The 14,695-nt window shown below is 62.6% G+C and overlaps 2 protein-coding genes across 5 annotated transcripts in view; one reads left to right on the top strand and one right to left on the bottom strand.

Annotated features, from left to right (window-relative positions):
* BRF1 (BRF1 RNA polymerase III transcription initiation factor subunit) overlaps positions 1–14,695 on the top strand; it is a 56,753-nt gene that overhangs the window by 23,156 nt on the left and 18,902 nt on the right. Inside the window, exons 4-5 of one of the 4 annotated variants that reach the window (XM_027957479.2) lie at positions 6,523–6,554; positions 9,087–9,159. The exons of 1 other annotated variant lie outside the window; for it this stretch is intronic. In XM_027957479.2, coding sequence (XP_027813280.2) covers positions 6,523–6,554; positions 9,087–9,159 — 105 coding nt within the window. Of the gene's footprint in view, positions 1–6,522; positions 6,555–9,086; positions 9,160–13,078; positions 13,706–14,695 lie in introns of those variants that run through there. 2 more of the 4 variants (XM_027957481.3, XM_027957482.2) reach the window with 2 other exon arrangements.
* On the bottom strand, positions 10,043–12,618 carry BTBD6 (BTB domain containing 6). The gene is made up of 4 exons (XM_004023360.6): positions 12,145–12,618; positions 11,979–12,069; positions 11,718–11,836; positions 10,043–11,546 (listed from the first exon to the last, which is right to left on the bottom strand). Exons 1-4 carry the CDS (start codon positions 12,525–12,527, stop codon positions 10,514–10,516), a joined length of 1,626 nt encoding a protein of 541 aa, XP_004023409.4. The 5' UTR covers positions 12,528–12,618; the 3' UTR covers positions 10,043–10,513.

The following is a 14,695-nucleotide window of genomic DNA, read 5'->3' as shown; positions in this document are numbered from 1 at the left end:
CCTTTTGCTCCCAGTGTGCAAAAGTGTAGCGGCGTACGGAAAATGCAGGATTCAGTGACGAATCTTAGGCGTTGAACTTCGGGAGCGTGCCCAGCTGTGTCTGCCGCCGCCGCCAGCCGCTCAGCCGTCTGAGGCCCGCCTCAGTGCCCCGTGGTGTAAGGCGTGAGGGGGCATCCCCGCCTCTGGAGGCGTTTGCAGCGCTTTGCCGCAGACGCCTGCTCTGGGCTCCCTGTCCAGGCCTTTATGTGCCTTTGTCAGGTACCAGGTTGGGCGTCTCCTTTTCCCTGGTCCCTGGGAGCTCTTACGTGAAGGCTGCTGGCTCGTCTGTGTGTCCATCGGTACGCGCCTCGCCTGCCGTGATTTCTGCCCTTGATCTGCACTGAGGTGGAGCGCGCTGACTTCATTTTCCGGCTGTGCCGCGCGGCGTTCAGGATCTCCGCTCCCTCCAGCTTTGCCTGGTTGCGCTTTGCGAGGCCTGTGTCCGGTTACTTCAGGAGCCAGAGCACAGGAGTCGGGTCGCCCTTGACACGCCGTTTCCCGCTGTCTGTGGCGCTTGTAGTGGCGGCCCTCTGTCACGTCTTGCGTTTGTGATTTTGCCATTTTTCTTCTTTCATCTGTATTGCTAGGGGCTTGCCCACTTTCTTAGTCTTCTTCTTGGTGACGGCTTTGTTGAGATGAAGTCCACGCGGTGAGCTGTGGAAGTCAGTGGCATTCGGCCACGCTCACGCAGCGTGGGGCCGTCACCACAGTCGGTGGGAGGCCAGTCGCGCCTCAGAAGGCACTTGGGCCCCGGCAAGCGGCAGCCTGCTCCCTGTTGCTCCCCGTCTGCCCGTCGCCCTTCCCTGCACACCGCCGCTGGAGCTCCGTGTTTAGCTTGAGAGGCGCTGCGGCCTGGCCTCCAGGCGCTGGACTGTGTTGTGTCCGCCCCCGCCGTGCAGGGCGGCTCCAGCTTCTCCGCCTCCTCGTGGCCTGCGCTCAGTCTTCTCAGAAGAGCCGCTCTCTGGCTTTCTTCATCTAGCGTGCGTTTATTTTTCATTCCTTTGATTTCTGCTTGTTATTTCCTTCCACTTTCTTTGGGTTTGTTCGCCATGTTCCAGCTTCCTAGGTTCTTAATTTCCATCTCTCTGCTTCCCTGCCGCCAGCACTGGGGGCTGTGACTCTTTCCCGGCAGGTTGAGTGGCTTCGCACTCTCTTGCTGCGTTCTGTGACCGGTCCAGAGCGTTTTCTGGTTCCCATTTTCGCCTCTTTAAGCCGACATCGAGCCACGTCTGCGAGTGCGCCCGCTGCGGGTTTCCTGGTGCGCTCTGTGCCATCGCTGTCTCCTGTGGGCCCCGTGTGGCCAGGCGGCAGGCACTGGCGCGTCCCCTTCCCCGGGTCTGGGACCTGACTTCCGGCTCAGCGCGCCGTCTGTCCTGGTGGCCGTGCCACGGGCGCTTCGAAGGAGTGGGTGTCTGCAGCCGTCAGGTGGAGCGGCCTAAATGTCCGTCCGGTCAAGTCGGTTAGTCGCGTTCACGTCAGCCGTGCCTGTTTTTCTGTCCCCTTGTTCTAAAGGAAGAGTTTGAAACTCCTGCCGCAGATGAGGACTGACATACTTTTCCTTTTATCTCGTTGGGTCCGCATTGTATTCTGATGCCGTGTTTAGAGGGTACAGATTCGGTGTCCTGTATCTTCCTGGTGGGAGTGAGGCCGGCCGTTGTGAAGCGCCCGTCTCTCAGTTCAGTTCAGTTCAATAGCTCAGTCGTGTCCGACTCTTTGCGACCCCATGAGTCGCAGCACACCAGGCCTCCCTGTCCATCACCATCTCCCCGAGTTCACTCAGACTCACGTCCATCGAGTCCGTGATGCCATCCAGCCGTCTCATGCGCCCGTCTCTGTCGCCACGTTTCCCCTTAGGCCCTCCTGGGTCGGGCGTTGGTGCAGCGAGACCCGCTTCCCTGTGCTGAGGGTGCGCACAGTCTGTCTTTTCCCGTATCTTAACGGTCAGTCCTCACTGCGTCTGAGGCATGTCGTTCACAAGCAGCACGTGGCTGGCTGTCCTGAAGCGGACTCAGGCCCCCTGGCCTGTGCGCAGTAAAGCCCCCCACGGCCCCTGGCTGTGGTGCAGGAAGGGCAGCAGGCGGGCTTCACGGCCCCCTGTCGGTGGTGATGGGCATCGGCCCGCACTATTGCCGCTTTTGCCTTTGTTCCAGAGTTTGACTCTGATGTACTTAGATGTGGTTTCTTTGGTACTTGTCTAGTGCGTGGAATCTGAGCCTTCTGTCTGTTTGGGGAGAGTCTTGGGCGGCATCTTTCTAAGCGCAGTCTCCCCTCTTCTGGCCCTGCTCCCTTTCCGGGGCTCCGGTGGTTGCTGTTCAGCCGCTCAGTTGTGTCTGATGCTTTGTGACCCCGTGGAGTACGGCAGGCCGGCCTCCCTGTCCTTCCCTAGCTCCCAGAGTTTGCTCAGACTCACACCCATTGAGTCAGTGATGCCATCCAGCCATCTCATCCTCTGTTGCCTCCTCCTCCTGCCTCCAGTCTTTCCCAGCATCAGGGTCTTTTCCTGTGAGTCGTCTCTTCACGTCAGGTGGCCACCGTATCAGAGCTTCAGTATCAGTTGCAGTTCTTCCGATGAGTGTTCAGGACTGATTTCCTCCAGGATTGACTGGTTTGATGTCTTTGCAGTCCAAGAGACTCTCAAGAGTCTTCTCCAGCTCCACAATTTGAAAGCAGCAATTCTTCGGCACTCAGCTTTCTTTATAGTCCCAACTCTCACATCCGTACGTGAGTCCTAGAAAAACTGCAGCTTTGACTGTACAGACCTTGCTGGCAAACTGATGTCTCTGCTTTTTAATAAGCTGTCTAGGCTTTGTCATAGCTTTTCTTCCAAGGAGCAAGGACCCCGGTCACATGCACGTCAGACCCTTTCCTCGCATCTCAGCTTGTGCTCTGTATTTTCCATGTTTTTCTTTTCTTCTCCTGAACTTTGTCCCACAACGTATCCTGAGCCCCTGCATCCTTTCTTGGCTGTGTGTCACTGGATGTTAAACCAGTCTATTAACTTCCTAACTTCCGTGATGGTTTTCCATTAGGTTATTTTATTAGATCCCAGTTCTGTGGTACGGTCTTCCATCTCTGGAGTTATATGAAAGTCTTTAACAGTAACTCCAACAGTGGGATCCCTGAAAGCTGCTTTTGCTGTCTGAGTTTTCTTCTGGAATTAGAGATCTGCTTCTGTCTGTTACCACACTTGTGTGCGTTAGTTGCTGAGCCGTGCCTGCCTCTTTGTGACCCCGTGGACTGTGGCCCACCAGGCTCCTCTGTCCGTGGGATCCTCCAGGCAAGAGCACTGGAGAGGGCAGCCATTCCTCCTCCTGAGGATCTTCCCGACCCAGGGGTCAAACGCAGGCCTCCTGCACTGTGGAATCTGCACCATCTGAGTCGCCAGGGAAAGTTCACAGAGTTTCTGGATATAGTGTTTGAAAGCTGGTGGCAGCTGTGGGTGTTTCTTGCCCAGAAGGGCTGCCGTTCGCTCTGGCAGGCAGGGAGCCAGGACCGCCCGTCGGGGCCTCACTGTGCAGGACCCGGGCGGAGCCCGCTGGGGCCGTCACGGGGGTCTCTGCCCGCTCTCGCCCCTGGGAGCTGACTGCTGCTGGCCATGGGTGGAGCCTGTGCGCCCTCGTGCCCATGCGGAGCAGGAGTTGGCAAGGCTGGGGGAGCTGTGTGCGTGGTGTTGGGCCCACTTCTTGGCAGTGGGGCCCCTCAAGGCTGGCTGCCTTGGCAGTCCAGGTGAGACTGTGTGAGCTCCGGGATGCGGCGTGGGCCTTGGCCTCCTGCCCTCGGGGCGGCCGGAGCTGGAGCCGGAGCCGCCAGCAGGCCCCGGCCTCTCCAGATCCCTAGGCTCCTGCCCTTGGGTGCCCTTGCGTGCGGCTCCGGGCTGCTTCCCTGTGCTTTCCGAGAGCGGCGTGTGCTGCCTCTGGCTTCTAGTCCTGCTCCCCACAGCACGGTCGCGCTCCCGTCTCACTGTGGCTGAGGTGAAGTTGCCGAAGCAGACTGCTGCTGCCCGCTCCCCCCTGCCAGCTGGTGTCTGCGCGCCGCTGGCCCTTGCTGCACTCTCCCGAACGACTTCTGGACTTCCCGCAGGGTCAGGCGTCACCGCCAGGTAGAACTGATGGGGCAGGACGCCAGGGTGTGGTGTCTGGTGGCCTCTGTCCTTGGCAGGGCATGGCTGTGAGCTGGTGTGCTCAACAGAGCTGAGTGCCGGCTCCTGAGGAACTGCCCGCTGGTGCCAGCTGCTTGGGTTGGGCTCACTGAGCAGGGGCCCCCGCGGGGGCAGGGGCAGGACCCTGGGGGCTGGGTGGGGGCTGGGCAGTCATCCTTTGATGGCGCTGCTGCTGAAGGACCACAAATGCCGTTTCATTTTAACTTGGTTAAAAGTTGAATCCCAATTTCCTTTTTAAAATACACATATCCCCCCCCATCATTTTATTATGAAAACTCTCAAATACATGGGAAAATTTGAGAGGGTTGATGATGCAGTGGGAAGCCCCGACCACACCTCGCACACGCGCCCCGTCTGTGCTCCGTCTGCGCTCCCCTGCTCCCCGCCTGCTGGTCCCTCGGCCTGTCCTCTTGGCATTTTTCAAAGTGAGGTGCAGACATCTGCCTGCTCTCCCCAAGCCCTTCAGCATGCGAGTTATTAACTGACTAGATCCCAGTATTTGTTTATGGTTTTTCTTTCCTTTTAAGGCAAAATTGGCATGAAATGAAATGCACAAGCCTTAATTGTGCCCTCAGATGACTTCTGATGAGCACACAGGGTCTGTAGGACCGGCTCGTCCTCCAGGGAGCAGGGCAGTGCCAGCAGCCCACCCCGAGGCGCCCAAGCTCCGGGACCCCCGTGGGTTCATTTTGCTTGTTCTGGAGTGCCATGCCCGGGAAGCCCGTGTGTGCCCATCTCTGGACTGTTTGTGACAGGGGGTCCCTGCTGGTCCCCATCTTTGCTCGTGTGCTTGAAGCTCTGTGACTTCACCTTCCTTGGGGCGTGGGCGTGGCCAGGCGTGGGCTCCGCCGCTCCTTGTCCTGAGAGCCGGAAGGCCCTCCTGTGGAGCCGCTGTCCCCGCGGTCGGTGTGGGGGCCACTTTGAGTTCCTGTGGGGGCTCTTTGCTTCTCTTCGTGACACACCTGTTCAAACCTTTTTTTTGCCCGTTTTTGGGGCATTCACTTTATCTGTATCATTGCAAAAACAGACTTCATTTTAAGAATAGCGTCAGGTCTGTGAAGTTGTGCTGAGCGCCACATTCTCCACCCCACGCAGAGCATCCCTGTTACCCGCTTGTACAGAGAGCTCTGTGTTCGGCGGACACACGTTGGTCGTTTCTGTTAGTCGATGTCCACAGCCGCCCTGAGGGCTCACTCTTGGTGGCCACACTCCTGGGCGTGACCAGTGAGGGTGGCTGTGTGTCCCCCATGGTGGAGGCACGTGGCCGCTCCCCTCCCCTGCGGCCCTGGCCCCGGGCCTCTGCTGGCCTCCCCTGGCTGTGACGTTGCTGGGCCCCGGCAGCGCCTGGCCTCTCGGCCGTGTCCGCTGCCTCTGCGGCCCCTGGCTCCCGCCCGTGTGCTTACTGCGGCCTCTTCCTTTCCTTTCTTGCGGCTTTGTTTGTTTTGTTTTCCGAGTTCTCACTGGTGTTGGTCTGCACCGCAGTCTGATCTGTCTCGCTCACTCCCTGATGAGGGGCCTGTCTTCAGAGACGGAGAAACAAGGCGCCTTTTATTCAGGGACCTTGGTGGTCACGCTCAGAGCTCGCTGCCTGCTGGAATGAGGCTCTGGCTTCAGGGCTTGCTTCCCTCTTTCCCTCTGGATGCCCGCTCCGGGCTCGGGTTCAGGGTCACCGGATCCTTTCTCAGTTACTTCTCAAAGCCTCAGCATGAATGACACTAAGTTCCCGTCATTCGACAAGCTGCTCTTCTCAGGGGCTCATGCCTTGTGTGTATAGCTCTGTGTGTGTGGCTGGCTAGGTTTTGGCTCGCTTCGGGCGTGTTCTGATCACTCCTTACTCAGGTACTGAGAGTGAGGACAGGGCCTGTGCCAGCGTCCCCACAGCCATCCCCTGGGGACCAGGACTGGGCAGTGCCTGCCAGCCACCAAGGGGTCCCGTGTGTGTGTGTGTCTGCCCCCCTGCCTGGTGCCCAGCGGGCGCTCCGTGGTGCTTGCGGGGCACAGTCGCGAGTGTGGCCGTGCTCGTGGGGCAGGCTGGGCACGGCCCGTGCAGATGGGGAGGCTGGCCCGCACGTGCGGCTGTGCTCCGGGGCCTATGTTGTACGCCCCGCCCCGCCCCGCCCCCGCCTGCCCCCGCCCCGCCCCCGCCTGCCCCAGCCCCGCCCCCGTCCTGGTGGAGACCCACTGCCCCTCCCAACGTGGTGGCCGCCTCACTCTGGATTGCGATCCCGTGCGGAGCTTAGCTCTACAGCCAGGGTCTGCCTCCCAGAGACCGTCCGGTGGCCGGCGCCTGTGGGCCTGTTGGTTGCTCCTTGACTCTCACGCAGACATGCTCCTGGACCTCAGCGACCTGCTCCAGGTAGATGCAGCCCCCGCCCCCCCAGCCCTGCTCAGGCCCCGCCCGCCCCGGCTGGGAGGGTCCACAGGCGAAGGACGCGGAGGGCCTGGGTCTTGGTTTGGAAACTGGCAAACGGAATGGGTAGGGACAGTGGACACGGGGGTGGGGGCGTCCCAGGGGCTTGTCGTAGAAGCACAGGAGAGGCCCAGGTGACCTTTGTCCAAGGCGAGGGACGTTCTTCAAAGAATAAGATGGACTCATACCGGTACATTTGAACAGTGTAACAGCTTATATTAATACTTGCAGTCTGGAGAAACTTGCTTTCTAGTTTCCTCATTTCCAAATGACTGATGGTAATGGCAAGACCACCAACAGGGATGTCGGTGTGGATGGGCCGCTCATGGGGAGGGGCCGCCTCCGGGCGGGGCCACTGCGGTCTGCGTGTGTCCTGGTTGTGGCGCTGGATGAGCGTGCGCTCAGTGGTGGGTCTCGAGGACTTGGAAAGAAACTGACTTTCCCTAACTATGTCAGGGAAAGCAGATAGGACCGGTGTGGGGATGCACGCAAAGTACCCAGGGATCCGCCTCCCAAAGGAAGCTGGCCCAGGGCTGGGCCTTCAGCAATCCCAGGGCGGGCAGGCAGAGCTGCACTGACCTCAGAGACTGCCTGTATAGACGCCATTTCTCAGCAGCCCTGCTGAGACCTTCTTGGGTCACCCTGGAAAGAATCCCGGGGACCTAGAAGATCCAGTTCTGCACGTACTGTGCGTGGTCAGGGCACGTGCGCGTGGCCAGGCTTCCTTCCGGGCGGTGCCTCGGGACAGCACTCCGGAAGTGCTTGGGCGCCTGGAAGGTAGAGGGAGGCGTTCCGGTGCTTCCTGCTTCACACCTCAGGGAGCTGGGCAGTCAGGGCTGGGGTGGGAGGTGACAGAGCAGAGCTCCCCTCCCCGGGGCTGGGTCAGGGCCAGCGGGACCCTGTGCATGCAGGCTCCACCCACACAGTTTGCACACCTCAGGGGGAGGGCGGGCCTTGGGCCTTGCGTCCTGGGCAGAACCCAGCCTGAGCACCAGAAGGGTGGGAGGTGACCTGGCAGTCAGGAGCCCGGCCCTTCCAGAGTGTGAGGCCGGGACAGGCTCAGCATACTCGGGACCTGTGTCTGCACTTAACTGTGGGTTTCATGCGCACACGTCGAGGGAGGTCCTGCCCAGAGGGCTCCCACTGCCCAGAGCTGACCGCTTAGTGGATGTACAGGGAGGCTCAGGACTCAGCCCATTCTCACTCTCACACGTGCCCAGGTGAGCACCTCACGGGCTGAGCTCACAGCTGACGGCCGCTGGCAGGAGCCGGGGGCAGCTGCTGTGCCCTGAGGATCCTGGGAGGAGGTCTCTCTGTCCCTCCCCACCTCCCGTAGTGAGACGGACCTGGGGCCACCCACAGCCAGCTGCAGACTCGTGAGTGGCCCTCAGACAAAGCGTCCGTGTCATGAGTTGTAAAGAGTGTTAATGGCGGTGAGCATCCCTGCCGAGGACTGCAGGTTCTGCAGGCGCGCCCTTTCGCACCCACGGTCTCCCACACTCTGCTCAGGGCCCTTCCTGCGGTACTCAGGCTGCGTCTGCCTGGGTCGCGGGGCCGGGTTGCAGGGCTGTGACGGGCGGGCAGCGTCAGGGACGTGCTGTGGGGAGCGTGGGGACGGATGCCGGCTGGTCAGCCCCGTCCCAGCCCAAGGGGAGGCGGTGGTCAGCAGGGCAGGGACCTGGCAGGACGCACCAACATGCTGGAGGCCGGCCCGGGCAGGGTGCCCTCAGGAGGCCCCTCTGGGAGCCACAGCCCTTTGGGTGGGGTCAGACGAGGGCAGAGAGTAGCTGCCAGTGGGGTGAGCAGGGGGGTTCTGGCCCCGACTGGTGCCCACAGGGACCCCCATTGCCTGTCCTAAGGGGGCTCACTGCCCCATTCCAGGAGCCCCTGTGTGCCATCCGCGGGCCCTGTGACGGGAGGGCCGCCGGGCCCTCACTCGGCCACCTCGCCACCACGCCTGGCGTCCTCCTGGGGGCTGGCCAAGGGGCCCACAGGCCAGGCTTGATCGGGGCAGGGGGGCCCTCTAGGGAGTCAGAGCTCCGCAAGGCCTGGGTCCTGTGGGGGGCTGGAGTGGACAGGTGGAGACGGGGGCCTCTGTCCCCTTAAGCTGGGATGGTGAGATGCCCGGCGTGGGCCTCGGCAGGGCTTGGCCCTTGAGGAGTGAGCAGGCAGGGCACTCAGGTCTGCAGACCCGCCGCCGTGCCTGCACTGGCCCACAGGGACGCAACAAGGACGCCCCGGGAGCGGGTGGAGGGGCGCCTTGGGTTCTGGAGACTTCTGCTGAGTCAGCTGTCCTGCCGACAGCTTTCCTTCTCAGCAGTGTCAGCCGCCGCTGAGACCGTGAGCCCCTAAAAAACCACCTGGACGAGGGGTGGGGGCGCCCCAGCTGCCGTGGGGGCCAGCAGGGCTGCTCTCTGCTGATCGAGGAGCACACTCCTGCTGCTGAGGGCTGTCCTGAGTTGTATTTCTTCACGACAGGTGAACGTTTACGTGCTGGGCAAGACGTTCCTCCTCCTGGCAAGAGAGCTCTGCATCAACGCGCCGGCCATAGGTACCGTGGGGCCCATGGGGCGGGAGGGCAGCACGCGGGACGAGGACCTGCAGGGGGGCCACTGGCGCCTGGAAGCCGCCTCCCGTGAAAGCAGAATGCCGCAGTCAGTCCCCAGCAGGTGCTAGCGGGACCCCGGTAACAAGGGTCTCGTGGACGGCAAGGCCCCTGCAGACGGAGCCAGCCTTTCCGTCAGGGTGGGCCTCTACGGGAGCTTCACCACGGGGACCGCTTTTCCTGTTGGCTGCAGGGACTGCTCCGCTGCCCACGGGCATCTAGAAGCACATGTTTTTGTACTAAGGAGGCAGCATGTGGGGCCGGGGGGTGGACAGGGGCTGTAGTCCTGCCCCCCCACAACAGGATGATTCCCGGGGCCGGGGGGCGAGGGCAGTGGGGGCAGAGGTGCGCTGGGTCGGGGTGTCCTCTGACGGGGCTGTGTCCTTGTGCTGAGGGACACGCGCACCCCTCTGGGGTCAAGCTGAGGTTTTCCAAGGACAAAGCAACCGGCCTGGAGTTTATGGCAAGGGAGCATAGAGGCAAGAGGCCCGAGGGGCCTGCCTGAGCCCACAGGCTGCCTGAGAGCCTGAGGTGGCAGGTCTGCTCTTGGGGGCTGGAGCCCCGAGCCCTGCAGAGGACCACCCCCCCACCCGCCCCACCTCGGAGCCAGACAGGACTTTGAGCGGCAAGTGACAGTTTGGAAGGTAGCACGACCTGATGCCTTTCTCCAGGGCAGTCTGGCTACAGCCCAGAAAGCAAACCCTCCTGGGTGGAGGCCCGGCTGCCAGCGGAGGGCACCCCCTGGGCAGGTGGGTCCATGGGACTGCCTGCTGACCTGTTCGTGCCGTTAGGCCCATGAGATTCGCAGTCATTCACGTGTGTGTGGCGCTCGCTTTGTTAAAACTTTATTATGAAAATCCACTTAAATAGGTAAACTACTTGAAGTGACTTTTCCCATTTTGGATTTGAAGGTAAGGTCTTAAGCTTAGAACCACTTAGAATAGAACCCAACAGGACAGGAGAGAGAGCAGAGCCCTGAAAGCAGGTGGGAGGCGACTCGGGGGGAACCTGGGGCCTGCCTTGCACCCCCAAACCCGCCCTCCCCCAGAGATGCACACCCCACGGTACGGGAGGTGCCCATGAGGCCGGCCCTGCAGCCGTGGCTCAGGGAGCAAGGCTCTGGCTGGGGAGGGGAGCATCCCCGTCACACCCCAAGCCCCGGCGGACCGCACACAGGAGACAGGCTGGCCGCAAGGGCGGCCCAGCCAGAGCAGAGTGCCCCCTGCCTCCCTGCACTCCCGGCCCCAGGCTGGCTGCAGAGACAGGGCTCACCCCTCACAGCGCGGCCGGCCCCCGCGCCTCAGGCGTAGAAGATGAGCTCGGGGATCTGCCCGCCCTGGACGCCGGTTCCGTTGGTGCTGTCGGAGGAGCACTGGAACTGGAAGGTCACCTTCCCGCACTGCACCTCCGTCATGCCCTCCTGCCCAAAGTAGCTGAGCTCGCTGCCGTCCAGGACGGCGCTGGCCGTGTAGAAGGCGTCCTGCTCCACCTGCACGGGGTGCTCAAACCAGACTGAGAAGGTGTTGCTGGAGCCGTCAGAGACAAACTTGGTTAAGTTCTGCGCCAGGACCACCCCCAGCCGCTTGAGTTCGATCTTCACGCTATACTCAGCTTTCCCAGAGCTAGAGCCGTACAAGCCCAGCCCGGCGACAAAGACTCTCCTGTCCACAGCAAACTGGATGCTGTCGCAGCGCCCGCGATAGCGCCACTGGTTGCTGCGGTAGGCAGCGGATTGGAAGCGGTGGCACCTCTGGGGCGCGAGGCCCTTCCTCTTGGTCAGGGGGAACTCGAGGAGGGGCTTGTTGGCCGCTGTGTACCACAGGAAGATGTTGTGGGTCTCCTCCAGCGTCAGGATGTCTGACTGGGCGGCGCCGTTGGCAAACTCCTCCAGGGTCATGGTTGGAATCCGGACCAGGTAGAGGGCTGGCCCCAGCACGTGCCTCTTGTTGCGAGGGGTGACAGGCAGGCCCTGCCTCTTGCACTCGGCCTCCGCCCAGCTCAGGACGGCCTCGAAGACCACAGCCTCCTTGGTGTTGAGGGCCTCGCGCGTGACGATGATCTCCAGCGTCTGCCAGTCGATCTCACAGAAGCCTTCAGACCTCAGGGCCATCTCGGCCTGCGCGTCGATGACCTCCCAGCAGCGCTGGGTCAGCTCGGGCTCCTCGAACAGCCGGCTCTGCGATAGCAGGACGCAGGCGTTTTTGGCTTCCAGGCTCGTCTCCAGGAAGTTGACACAGGCTTTTGCTAAGGCAGGGACGATGTACTTCTTGGCAGCGTAGAGGGTGGCCAGCACCGTGTCAGCTTCCAGGTCAATCTCGTCACTGTACATGTACCTAGGCAGGAGGAGGACCGAGTCATGGGCAGCACGGGGCACTCCAGGCACCGGGGCCCGGCAGAGGAGCCCATCGGTCCTCGGGGACTGTCAGGAAGCTCCAGGCAGCCGGCTGGAAGAACCAGACAGCAAGGAGCCGCCCCATCCTCCCACCCTCAGGACGTAGACTTACTTCAGCAAGATCAGAAAAGCTGCAGGTTCCACGTCGGGAATGTGGATTTCTGACTTGACTTCTGCCAGGTCCCCGTAAAACATGGCATAGAAGACAGAGCTACCCACGGCCAAGACATACTGTGGACGAGAGAGGCGGAGCGCGGCCCTGAGCCCTGGGCCCTCCCTGCCCCCAGCGGCTGCCACACCCAGAAGAGGACCGTCCATCCTCGGGAGCCGGCCCGTCGCCTTTGGGAGCGCACAGGGCCGAACCTCTACCGACCTTGTGGGCAGGCACCCGCCGGGCCGCGCCCGGGGGCCCCACGACGAAGTGCACGTCGGCCATGAGCTCGTTGTTGAACATCAGCGCGTTCCTGCAAAGGGCAGAGGCACAGGACACTCGGGCTCGGGCCGCGCGGGCGGGGCGGGGCGGGTGCGCCCGGGCTCACCTCTCGCGCAGGGTCGGGTGGAAGGACTGCCAGTTGGGGCCCTCCGGGTTGTTGTTGTCGGGCGGCGGCGGCGCGGGCGCGGGCGGCGGCGGCGCGGGCAGCGGGGCGCTGGGCCGGCCCTTCCTGCCCGCGGCGGCGGCGGCGGCCGCGGCGGCATTGCTGTTGGCGATGTCCGTGGCGGTGGCGGCGGCCGCGGCCGCGGCGCTGGCGGGCGCGTAGAGCTCCGCGGCCATCTTCGCGGGCAGGGCGGCCTCCGCGCGCGGGGGCGGCGCGCCGTGCGCCCTCGCGCCGCGCCGGGGCCTCGGGGGCGGCTCTGCGAGCACCAGGAGCGCGGTGAGGCACTGCGCCACTCGGCCGTGTAGGCAGGCCAGGGGCAGCAGCATGGGGCCGCGGCGGCCGCGCGCGCGGGGTGCCGGCCTGCGCGGGGCGGCGGGCCCTCCTTCCTCGGGCCGCCCCGCCCGCCGGCCGGAGTCTGGAGCCCGCACCGCCGCGGCCACCGCGCGTCACGTCGCGCCACGGCCCCGCCCCGCGCGGCCGACGTGCCCCTGACCCCGCCCCTCCCCTGTCCCGCCCCGCGCGGCGGACGTGCCCGGGGCCCCGCCCCTCTCCCGCCCCGCCCCGCGCGGCGGACGTGCCCGGGGCCCCGCCCCTCTCCCGCCCCGCCCCGCCCCGCGCGGCCGACGTGCCCGGGGCCCCGCCCCTCTCCCGCCCCGCCCCGCCCCGCGCGGCGGACGTGCCCGGGGCCCCGCCCCTCTCCCGCCCCGCCCCGCCCCGCGCGGCCGACGTGCCCGGGGCCCCGCCCCTCTCCCGCCCCGCCCCGCCCCGCGCGGCGGACGTGCCCGGGGCCCCGCCCCTCTCCCGCCCCGCCCCGCCCCGCGCGGCCGACGTGCCCGGGGCCCCGCCCCTCTCCCGCCCCGCCCCGCCCCGCGCGGCCGACGTGCCTGCGCAAGACCCAGGAGTGGGGGCCGTGCCCTTACCAGGCCCGTGCGCACAGCCTCGGCGCCGGTGCCGTCCGCTGTCCGCTGGGCGGTCCGGTGCGGGGAGGGTCGCGAAGGGCCCCGCGACGACCCCACGGGCCGCCGTCCTGACCGTGCTGTGAGGCGCTGCCTCCCGGGGGCCTCCAGCCTCTGGTGGTCGGTGCTGCGGCGCAGCCCGTCAGCTGCGATGGGTCCTCTGTGGGCCTCCGCAGAAAAGTCTCTCCGGCTGCTCTGTCCGTTTCTGGATCGGCTGGTTTTGTCATTGCGGAGACTTGCCCGTTCTCTGCCTGTTCTGGAGATATGCGGGCTTCTTGTTGCTCTTTACTCGCTCAGTCGTGTCCGACTCGTTGCGACCCCACGGACTGCAGCGCCCCAGGCTCCTCTGTCATGGGATTCTCCAGGAAAGATACCCTCCTCAAGGGGATCTTCCCGACCCAAGGATCGAGCCCGCGTCTCCTGCGTTGCAGGCGGACTCTCACCTCTGAGCCACCAGAGAAGTCCGAGATTTGCAGATACTTCCTCTCGTCTTGTACGTTGCGTCTCCACCCTCTTAACGGTCTCCGTTGCTTCACGGAGGGTCTTAGGTTTGTCCCAGTCCTGTTACTGTCTGTTTTCTTTTTTATTGTCACAGTCAAGAAGTCACTGTATTCCACCGTCATGCTCGTCCTCTGTTTCTTCCAGGAGATGGACGGTTTCATGTCCTACGCTTAGGTCTTTAGTCCACTTGGAGCTGATATTTGTATGTGATGTGTGAGGTGGAGGTCCACCTTTTTTGTTGTTTATGGGTATCCGATTTTCCCAGCACCGTTTGTTGATGACATGGCCCTGCCCGCGTTGTGCAGTCTCGGCATCCTTATCAGAGGCTGAGTGGCCCTGCACGGGTGTTCCTGGCTTTGTACCAGCACCATACTGTTTTCTGTTTTATCTTGTGAAATTCTTTCCTGGTGAAGGTAGCACTTACTGTTTCGTTACCTTATTACTGCTTTTCGCCCATATCTTTAATTTGGAAGAACTGTTTCCATTTCCCCTTTCTAGCCCTCCCTGTAGCACTCGCATAGACTCCTGCTGCTGCTTCTCCACACCGGCTGGCAGAAGGGAGCTTAGCTTCCCAAGCAGGGATTGACCCCCGCATCCCCCTGCATTGGAAGTACGTGGTCTTAACAACTGGACCCAAGGAAGTCTCAGGGGGTTTTTAAATTAACTTTCTTTTAAATTTAATACTGTTAATGAACAAAGTATCATTAATGTGCAGTATTGTGTGACTCAGGTATACAGCTCCATGAGTCAGTTTTGTGTATGTATATACATCTGTATACTTTTTCAGGTTCTTTCCCTTATAGGTGCAAATCCCGTGGGGTAGGAAATGTCACCGCATTCCAGTATTATTGCCTGGGAAATCCCACTGTCAGAGGAGCCGATTTTATGACCCATGGGGTTGCAGAGTCAGAGGCGACTGAGCGTGCCCAAGCACACAGACACACACACACACAAGCACAAATGCTGAGTGTGGGTCCCCGCGCTTTGTACAGCAGGCTCCCACTGGCTTTCGTGTTGTATATATGCTAGTACGTATG

Source organism: Ovis aries, chromosome 18 (assembly GCF_016772045.2).
Source record: "Ovis aries strain OAR_USU_Benz2616 breed Rambouillet chromosome 18, ARS-UI_Ramb_v3.0, whole genome shotgun sequence".
NCBI classification, from domain to species: Eukaryota; Metazoa; Chordata; class Mammalia; order Artiodactyla; family Bovidae; genus Ovis; species Ovis aries.
Note: the sequence above shows the minus strand (reverse complement) of the source record. Positions and strands in the feature narration are given on the sequence as shown.